General features: G+C 33.8%; 2 protein-coding genes across 3 annotated transcripts; both read right to left on the reverse strand.

Annotated features, from left to right (window-relative positions):
* Positions 1-403: 403 nt before the first annotated feature.
* LOC117929485 (60S ribosomal protein L34) lies at positions 404-2,390 on the reverse strand. The gene is made up of 4 exons (XM_034849785.1): positions 2,257-2,390; positions 1,917-1,996; positions 830-939; positions 404-744 (listed from the first exon to the last, which is right to left on the reverse strand). The coding sequence occupies exons 1-4, from the start codon at positions 2,333-2,335 to the stop codon at positions 651-653; spliced, it is 363 nt and encodes a 120-aa protein (XP_034705676.1). The 5' UTR covers positions 2,336-2,390; the 3' UTR covers positions 404-650.
* A 3,419-nt stretch (positions 2,391-5,809) lies between these two features.
* LOC117931385 lies at positions 5,810-9,459 on the reverse strand. 2 transcript variants are annotated; one of them, XM_034852358.1, is made up of 6 exons: positions 9,269-9,459; positions 8,858-9,136; positions 7,589-8,772; positions 6,597-7,001; positions 6,301-6,524; positions 5,810-6,196 (listed from the first exon to the last, which is right to left on the reverse strand). In XM_034852358.1, exons 2-6 carry the CDS (start codon positions 8,974-8,976, stop codon positions 5,942-5,944), a joined length of 2,187 nt encoding a protein of 728 aa, XP_034708249.1. In that variant the 5' UTR covers positions 8,977-9,136; positions 9,269-9,459; the 3' UTR covers positions 5,810-5,941. The 2 variants fall into 2 exon arrangements, with proteins under 2 accessions (XP_034708249.1, XP_034708248.1); XM_034852357.1 differs by having other exon boundaries at positions 9,214-9,459.
* Between the last annotated feature and the right edge of the window lie 307 nt (positions 9,460-9,766).

The following is a 9,766-nucleotide window of genomic DNA, read 5'->3' on the forward strand; positions in this document are numbered from 1 at the left end:
ACCATCATACCTATACCTAATCATCCTCCAAGCCTCCATATAAAACAGGAAAAAATAAAACATTGGTTTTTTAAATTATAAATTCTTTTTCCTTTTCTGGCCATAAGGCTACCAAATTAGCGCAACAGTGCAAGACAGAAGAAATTTCTGAAACTCATTTTGAAGTGGTGGGAACAAAGGTCAAAAACTCAGAAAGTCGAGATCTTAGGAGAGAGCCAAGATGGTCTATACTGCCTCATGAAATAAAGTATGGAACAATAAAAATTATATAAAAAGGCAAGAACATAAAGAAAACGAGGTTCTTGTATGGAAGCAGCCTAATTTTCTTGGCCATTTGTACCAGGGAATTTGCCTCCAGCTTGAGACATTCAGAGTGAATGTATACCAAAATTCAATAGAAGAATAAAGATTAAAGGGCAGTCAAAGCATAATATATCATAAAACCATACATTCCAAGTCAAATTGTCATTGAAGTGAACAAATAGGGAAACCTAATAATCATTCTCAAAACAAACTAAGATGTCTTTCAAATTCAGAGACAGACCTCATTATGGTATTTTCCACCTTTCGCCACCACCACCAACTAAGCCAAAATTTCACTCAAGCATAATAAAACTCAAAACCTTTTCGCTTAATCACTCTCTCATTTTTCAACTCTTTGAGGCTTGCTTTTCCTTTGCCTTCTGGATCTTCAACACCTTTTTCACAATCTTTTGCTCCTCCACCAAGAAAGCTCGAATTATCCTCTCCCTGAAAAAGTTATTAATCAAAACCCCAACTAGTGCAGTTAAGAAACGAAATAAACTTGAAATCATTTACAGGATCATACCTCTCCCTGACAGCACCACCCGACAAAACACCTCCATAGGCCCGGTTCACAGTCCTACGGTTCCTTGGCAATCTAGACCTCTTGTATTCAGCGGGTCTCAGGTGAGGAATCTGCAGATAGATCAAAGAATTGTAAAAGAAAAAATTGACACAATTGAAGCAGAATATATGGTTCTAATCACGAGTAAACACAAGTGAAAACTCTGGCCACAGGACTCCCCGTCCATAATTTTGACATTTGCTACCCATACAGTACCCAAAAGAAAGGGGATGGGATACAGAAACTTCACATGGAAAGGATAAAGAAATCGTATGGACAAAAATGAACCATAATATAGAGTAACAAAAGCAATTCAATCTGAACATAGAGCACCCTAATAGAGTATTTCCTTCAAGAATATGAATTTTTTTATAATGGTTAAAATTGTAGGCAAATATGAATAATACTCATGGCGCCTACCCTAGAAAAGAGCATACCAAATTATGCATGGAGTATACAAACAGCAAAGTACACAGTGCTATATATTTATGAATGGTTCCATTATTATGCTTGGAATCAAAAACCAAACACAAGCATTTAACGTTTTTTGCTAGGGAGTACTTTTGGAAAGTGCAGAAACCCCCCAGGTAGGAATTGCCTAAGAATGCGTACAAGTATGCAAATACTTAATGAAGACACATGGGCAAAGAGTCATTATCAACCTCTGATTCATGGCACCCAGCACCTCTCCACTGATCGGAATAAAAGTAAAACTAAATGTAACAATTTATAATTGGCATACAATTAAGAATAGTAGAACATAAAAACATTACTTCTCTCGTGTACACCAACCTCCTATTCACCAGGGTATGACATTACCTATCTGCCTGAAAACACGGACTAAAACCCAAAATCTAATACATCGCCATCATCAAAAGGCTGAAATCTCAGTACACCCATTATCATAGCATACTGGAGAACCCAATAGCCAGCCATATTTAAAACCCCAACATACAAAAGTAAGTTCAAATACACACACAATATCGACACATGAACACACTCACTACACTGACCAGAGATGAATCGAATAAACATAGAAAAGGCATACCCCTTGGATTCTCTTCCCAGTAACTGGGCACTTGGGACCATTGGCCCTCTTCTTGGTGCTCTGATACACCAACTTTCCTCCTACATACAAACCACATTTCGTTCAGCCCAGATCAAATACACAAAAAATAAAAATAAAAATAAAAATAAATCATTTTCATATAGATGCTGAAAAAAAAATATATTTCAGATTTTAACACCCAGTTGCAAAACAAATCTAGGGTTAATAAAATCTAACTCAAATACACGTTCCGATCAACAAACCAAATCACCCAAATAAACTAACAGATGCAATAAAATACTGAAGAAAAGAAAAACCAAAGGTTTTACAGAAGAATCACCAGGGGTTTTGACGACCCTGTGCTGGTTAGATTTGGTGGCATAGCTATGCCGTTTGCGGTATGTGAGACGCTGGACCATTTTCAAGCGCTCTCACCTCCCTCTGCTGAAGACGACCGAAACAAAAGGGGTTTTGCGCACTGGGAGAGAAATGAATATATAGGGTTTTGGGATCCAAAACCCTAGATCCGATGGCCGTGATGAATCCTATGGACGGATGAGATTAATTGAATGGTTAAGTTTCTCAATTTTCAAAAGTGGCCCCTCAATTTCATTTAAATGTCTTAAAGAGGTTCAATCTAGAGGGTATGAATTTATGGACAATTACTAAGAGATCCTTCAGATATAAATTTTAGAGTAAACACACCCTTTCTTCTTTTCCTTTTTCCTCTTAATAATTAATAAACAAAATCTTTATCTTTCTAAATTCTTATCAATCTTATCAATTTGATGTAATATCATTTTCTCTTTAATTAATAAATAATAATCATTCGTGACTTTTTTTTATCTTATTTCAATATTGACATATGGGCATCACCTTAACCTCATATTTGGTTTTTATAATTTTTTAGAATAAATATAATTAAAAAATAAATAAATAAAATCAAATTTTAATTTAATAAATTATTTTTATTTATTTTTTCAAACTCATTTCACTTATTTCTTCGTTTCTATATAAAAATTAGAAAAATTATGATAAGAGATGAGAAAATACTTTTATCTTTAACGTAGATAAAAGTCATTGCCTCTAATAAGTCTAATGTCCTTGTACGATTAATTTGTCTTATTACTTCCTATTAATCCAATAACACAATCTAGGGCTCTATTTTTATTTATTGTTGAAGCAAAAAGAAAAGGCAACTGTTCTCAATGTCACATATGACTCAATCTAAAAGCATTTTAAATGCCTCACTTCCCCATTTTGTCAAGGAAAGAGTTTTGGACATTAAACGTCTTCTTATAATCTGTGGAGTGAAAAGTAGGAATGAATTGAGGTTGAGTAAAAAATTATGATTACTTATTGTTTTTTAATTTTATTATTTTAAGTTAATGAATAAAATACTCTTATTTTATCATTTTATAAAAAAAAAAATTTAAAATTACTAACTTAACTTAATCTATACTATTTCAATCTAAAAAACTATTAAAATAATCAAACATTTTCTTATTTAATTACAATGAAAAAGATAAAAAAAAAACTAAAATATAATAAAATTATTTTAATTCTATTTTTTAAACTCTTTATTATTTATTTGAAAAACTAATAGTGTTGTAAAGGATTCAAATTTATATTTTATTTTTATTAAAAGTAGTTATAATAATGCTTAACAATACATTTTTTTTTCCTTTTAATTATCTATATCTACAACATACAAATAGTGATGTTTTTTGGGTAACATTATTAAAAATATTTTTTTTAAAATTAATTTTTAGTAGTTTTCAGAGAAAATAAAATAATTCAAGTCATCCATATAGATTCATATCAAATAACTAAAAAACATCATTATAAAATAACAAAAAACCTCAACATTGTCTTCTAAACAAATTAAAAATTAAAAATTAAATTAAAAAAATAAAAGGGAAACTGTTACAATATATAATTTATCAATTAAATTAAAAAATATATAAATATAAATATTAAAGATAACCGATTAAAAGGGAAAAAAACATGAAATTGTAAATCTAACATTTTTTCTTTTTTTTATCCAAAATAATATCTATTTTGGACAAGAATACTCTCACTTTTTCCTCGTAAAAATATCATTTTCCTTTAAAATACACATATAAATAATGAAAATATTGAAGGGTATTTATGTCAAAATTGGATTACTCTTCAAGTTCAAGAATAGAATATGCTAGTTTTACAAATTTTTAATATTTTCATCCTTTTTAATCGATTAATCCTAAAAATTAAGTCATTTTGAGTTAAAAGATTAAGTGAAAATGGAATTGGAAAATGGGATGAAGATGTTTGAATAAGAGGAGTTATAATTTTAAGGGTTTGATATAATCTATAAATAATAAGTCATATGTTAATTAATTATTATTTGATTATATGACATTTATATTTTTTTTTTTTAAATCTTATTGTCTAATAATTATATGAAATAAAATATGTTTTAATATTTTTAGACTGAAAAATGAAAAGTTAGTTACATCATTTCTTCTTAGATAATTTAGAAATTCATAAATTTCTAACTAAATTTAGCCATATTTGATTTTTTTTTATATTTACCCTCTCTCTCTCTCTCTCTCTCTCTCTCTCTATATATATATATATATATAATGAAGAAAAATAAAAAATAATTTAAAATTAATAACTCATTTCACTTATTTCTTCTCTTTTATATAAAAATTAAATAATTCAAAATGCACGAGTTTTTTGCTGATAATTCACTCGTTTCACTTGAGTTTTCAAAAAAATTTCATGCACTTGAAGTTTCAAAAATCATCCTTTGTTGAGCTTAAATTGATCACATCTTCAAAAATTTGTAATTTTGTTAAACCTATGGCCTTAATTCTTCCAAAACTTGCTTAAAAGGGTTTATTTGGAGTTAAGCTAGCCTCAATCAATTTTGTGTACCCATCAAGGCAGGATCAAGGATTAGTCAAACTAATTATATTGTCAATTGAAGTCCAAAATCCAATGATTACCTACAAGTACATTTAATCTATAACAATTAGTGAATTGGTCAAACCAATTACTCAACATGTCGAGCTCAAGTTGTGTGTTTTGGGGATTTCGAGTTGCTTATATGTAAGAGTGTGTAAGAGCATTCATGAACCATAGTTTTCAAGTGCATCTACAAGGCATTCTTTAAAATCTTGAATCCAAGGATACCTATTGAAGAATTGAAGTTGAACCCTTGAAGTTTTAGTGGAACTCATACTCAATTAGGACGGGAGTTTGAGGAGTATGAGTGAAAGTTGACTTCAGGCGAATTGTCAAACCACTATTAACAGAGTTTGCATTCATTTTCTCAACTCTTTTAACATTTGCTCTTTATTAGCTATTTTCTTTATTTTTAATCATTTTTAAATAATTTTCTTAAAAAGTGACTAATACTCAATTCATTCCTCTATTAGGTGTATAACTAGGTTTGAATGAGCTTGCTCATCACGTTCCTTACTCTATATATAGTTTTGAAAAATAGGTGGAAAAGAAGATACATAAAAAAAAAAAAATAAAGTGAAGAAGAAAAAGTGAAAAGAAAATAAAAAAAAACAGATTTAAAATTAATAAATGACTTTTACTTGCTTCTTTAATCTTATTTAATTAATTAATTTTAATTGCATTTTTTTTCCAATATTTAATGATAGACAAAAATGAAAAAATCTTTCTTTTTTCCTCATCACTTTCTAAGAACTAAATGTAACTAAATATTTTTTTTTCTTTGAATTTTCTCAGAACCAAACATATTAGAAGGGGTTGGGTAGAGCTCAAGCCCAGTTCTGCCCTGAGCCGCAATTGGGTTGGGTTAGATCTGACCGGCTTGGCCCTTCATAGACTTGAAAAATGTTGAGGTTGAAATAAGTAAACTCCATGTCTCCATCTTTGCAAAAACATCAAGGCCAAGATAGCAATTGAACAATCACATGCACCTAACAATGATCTCTTTATATTAATGTAAAATGAAAATAGGTGTTAAAAGGTCACTATGCTTATGCCTAAATATAAGCTAATAATCAACATGGAAAAAGGAAAAATGAGGGCTCTACATGTATCCTTCTGCTTACAAAATTAATAGTGTTCAGCTTATTCCTACACCAAACTAGCTGCTCTGATGTTATTCTAGACATACTTAGAACCCTTGCCACCAGCCTCATGTCCACTTGAGAGAAGAAGTAAAGCACTTGATCTCCATCATCCTCCCTATGCTTTTGGAACTTCTTCAATATGCAGTTCCCACTCCTCAGTATCTCTTTCAGCCTCTTCTCCTTCTGCAGCCCAGTAGAGAACAAATTCAAAGAGGAAAAGGACCATTTCAGTGAGCTCATATAAAGCAAAAGAGAATAAGAATATGATGAGAAGATTGGAAGTGAACCTTTTGAAGACTTGTTCGAATCTCTATGAAAAGTTGTGATTCTTCTGGGTTTTGGAGTTCCACATGAGTCCCCTTCCTCCCCTTGGACTCGAGCTTATCGGCTCTGACAAATCGCCAGAAGATTCGGATGGATTCTTCCATGATCTCAACTAGCATATCGCTTGTGATTGTGTCATTGTCTGGTCCCTTTCTTTTGGCCCTTTTTTGCTCCTTCAAGCTGTCCTCTGCAGTGGAATGGATAATGTGATTAGGGAATGAGTATCAGTGCTTGAAGTGGTGTATTTATAAATAGTCACCTCTCATGACAGGAACTTGAAGAAGATTGCGAAGAACGCAGCGATTTTTGACATAGTTTTGGACCCTAGGCCCTTGAAATGGTTCATTCTCTATGAATCTCTGCATCAGGACTTGAAACTGCTGGAATTCTCCTGCAACTTCATTGTATCTACGAATCCCACGAGGGTCAGATTCCCAGAGCTCAAGGGCTCTCTCATACTGCCAATGGAGGAACTCCCATGAAAGACACAACTGCCCCACATAAACCATCTCTAGATCACTATGCAACTCCTTAATGAACTTCACCATTGGGTCGGTTTCAGACTTCTTGCGACGAAAGTTCTGGGACAGAAGAGACGTGAATGCCGGAACTGAAGATTTCTGGCCTGAAATGGATTGGAGTGGGTCCTTCGACTGGAGAAAACCTATTGATATGGCCATGAAACACATGAGAAGTGGGGTCATTCACATGAAAACCAGACACCTAAACCTCAAACATAGCACAAAAGGCACTATCATTAGGCCAAAAGTAAGCCTTTCTGGTGCATATAGCTTCTCCAAAGTGCATTTCACTACTACAATGTTCTCCAAAGTACCAAAAAATAGGTTTAAGCCGACAAGAATTGGGAATTAGGTAAAGACATTCCCTAATAAAACAAGGTTTGAAATGCAATCCACGCCCTTAAATGGAAGTTAGGTGGCATTAAAAACTACTGACATGAGCCTTCACCAAACCGAGATTTTTTTCATCAATGTTTTAAATGGATTTCCTCTGTACGCTCAATCCCATTCATATTTCATAATCCTAGGATAGTTAAAATCATCGAACAGCTTGAATGAGAACAATTTTTTCATTTTCTCCTCAACCCACCTAACCAGATTCACTGGGCCCTTGTCCCTTGTATAATAATGGAGGATTATTTGAATGGTCTAGTTCAATGGCAAGATCTTAGGAAAATAAAGACTTTTCAAAACAAGTAATCATGAAGAAAACAAAGACAGAAGGACTGACCTATTGCATACATCTTCTGGTAATTCAAGATGTCGAATTTTCGCATCCTCTCACTGTAAAGCTTGTATATCTTGTGGAGCTCATCCATTCGCTCTTCGTGTTGGAACTTCTTGTCGTCGATCTTCCAAGGCTTGAGGTCTTCCATCATCTTTGGGGACTCGGATTCTTCAAGGATTGTGGGCAGGCCTGTGGCTCTGACCTTTCTCAGTTCCATCTTCAGCTGCTCGATCAATTCTTGGTGTTCCCACAGTGTTTCCAATCTGTTTGAATCTTCAGTCTCATCTAAATTATTCTTGTTTCCACCGGCCTGGCCACCATGTTCTTCCTCTTCAGGATTGACCCTTTCTCCATGAAAATCTTCCTCAGACAACATTCCTGAGGCCAAGGCATCTGAACCATTCAGTTCAGATTCTTCCAGTCTTTGAAGTTCTTGATGGAAATCATCATCTTCTGTGCCTAAAACTCCCTTCATCAATTCCCTCAAATCTATTTGCTGCCCACCTATGTCTATCAAATTATCGAGCTCTTCAAAATCTTTATCAGACAAAAACTCATTGCTATTCGAATCAACTGACTGAGACAAATCAGGGCTCCAATTAGTAGACTCCTCGGACTTAGAATCTGAGGCCAAAACGTCCTCTGGAGAAAGAAACTGAACTTCCTTTTCAGAAACATGAGGCTGTTCGTTTTCAGAAAGCTGATCTAGTTTCAGAGAAATCTCTGAAACTTCTCCATGAACAGCCTCTGCTTCTGAGTTCTGTTGCGAGAAATCGTTTTCCTGTGAAGACCCATCATTGGAATTTGTATATAGTTCTTTCACAGTGAAGCTCACAGCCTCTGGCTCTTCCATGAAAGAGCTGACTTCCTTCCCATGCATGAACTCATGCTTGTTGGTGCTCATGGTTTCAGGGCTAACAGGATCGCCATTCCCTCCAAGGGTTTTGGCGAACTCTTCATAAGCTTGAAACTTGAAACTGAGAAAGGACTTCGGTGTCTCTTCTTCAACCTCCGAATCCTCAAGTTTGACAGCATCAAGCTCTGCTTCTTCTCCATCTTCTGTTTCTGCCGTTTTGTCTGGGTCTGCGCAATTCAGATCAGTTTGTTTGATTTCTTGAGGAGGGTTCTCCGAACCATTCCAATTCAAATTCAAATTCTTCGTTCCAGACTTATCATCTTCCTGAAATCTGAAAACAGGGAAAAAATAAATCAATCCATGGGAAAACAATAAAGCTCTTGCATTAACAATAAAAATATTGAAACCATGAATACCTGAAGAAGTATCTGAAGATGAAAGAAAACAGAGGAAGCAAGTAGGTAGAAACAGAAACCCAGAAAGATTGGGCGAAGAGAACCATCTTCTGATACAAAAACTGATTAACAGAACCCATTTGGATCAATCCAAAATGGGAATTGTAGAGAAACCTGTATGGGGTTCACATCAATATAACCCACCAATCTCTTAATTCAGTTCTAAGCAAAACAGGGGAAACGGAGCGCTTCATGAAACTCATTCCTCCATTGAATTTCTCGAGAAAAAGGACCCTCCACCTGTAAAAAAACCCAAAACCAATGTAAAAATCCATATCACTACACAAAAATATGATCGAAAGAAGTTGAAATCTGACCTAATTGAAGAGATTTATATGGAATTTTGAACGAAAACTAAGGATAGAAAATAACATGTCATCTACTTGAGCTTGAGCTAATCCTTCGGTTGCTTAGAGCCTAGGAATTCTGAGAACCGTTATGAGATAGATGTGGAGAAAGATTAATCAGTTGGAGGGTCTGTTTTGGAGTCTCAAGACAACAGAGAGAAATCAGAATTGGGTAAAATTGAAAGTTTACGCCTTTCTTTCGGGTTGAATGAATGGAAAATTTACGTCAGTTTCATATTATTACTTCTGAGAATTTCCACAGGACCCGTTTGGGAGGTGGGAAAAGATTGGACCGACCGAACCCTGTTGGGTGAGAAAATAAAATAAAAAAATTACCCAATGTGAAAATCAATCAGCATTAAATTAATAATAATAAAAATAAAAAAACGCCCTTTTTTGGGTTTATTCCATTAGAGAATCCCCTTAAGGGAAGTTTATTAAATGCAAAGTTTTCCTTCTCAAACCCCCCCACCAACTTCTGAACAAAAATAAAAAATAAAAAAATTCATGACAAAGGAAACTC

This window comes from Vitis riparia, chromosome 14 (genome assembly GCF_004353265.1).
Source record: "Vitis riparia cultivar Riparia Gloire de Montpellier isolate 1030 chromosome 14, EGFV_Vit.rip_1.0, whole genome shotgun sequence".
NCBI lineage: Eukaryota > Viridiplantae > Streptophyta > Magnoliopsida > Vitales > Vitaceae > Vitis > Vitis riparia.

What these genes read in the sequence shown, in the direction of transcription:
- LOC117931385 (XM_034852358.1), bottom strand. Translation starts at nt 8,976, where the DNA reads ATGGGTTCTGTTAATCAGTTTTTGTATCAGAAGATGGTTCTCTTCGCC. An exon ending in ATCTTCAGATACTTCTTCAG is followed by an intron (nt 8,773 to 8,857) that starts GTATTCATGGTT and finishes CCCTGTTTTCAG; the next exon opens with ATTTCAGGAAGATGATAAGT. An exon ending in TTCGAACAAGTCTTCAAAAG is followed by an intron (nt 6,197 to 6,300) that starts GTTCACTTCCAA and finishes ACTGGGCTGCAG; the next exon opens with AAGGAGAAGAGGCTGAAAGA.
- LOC117929485 (XM_034849785.1), bottom strand. Translation starts at nt 2,335, where the DNA reads ATGGTCCAGCGTCTCACATACCGCAAACGGCATAGCTATGCCACCAAA. An exon ending in CTGGGAAGAGAATCCAAGGG is followed by an intron (nt 940 to 1,916) that starts GTATGCCTTTTC and finishes ATCTATCTGCAG; the next exon opens with ATTCCTCACCTGAGACCCGC. An exon ending in GGTGGTGCTGTCAGGGAGAG is followed by an intron (nt 745 to 829) that starts GTATGATCCTGT and finishes TTTCAGGGAGAG; the next exon opens with GATAATTCGAGCTTTCTTGG.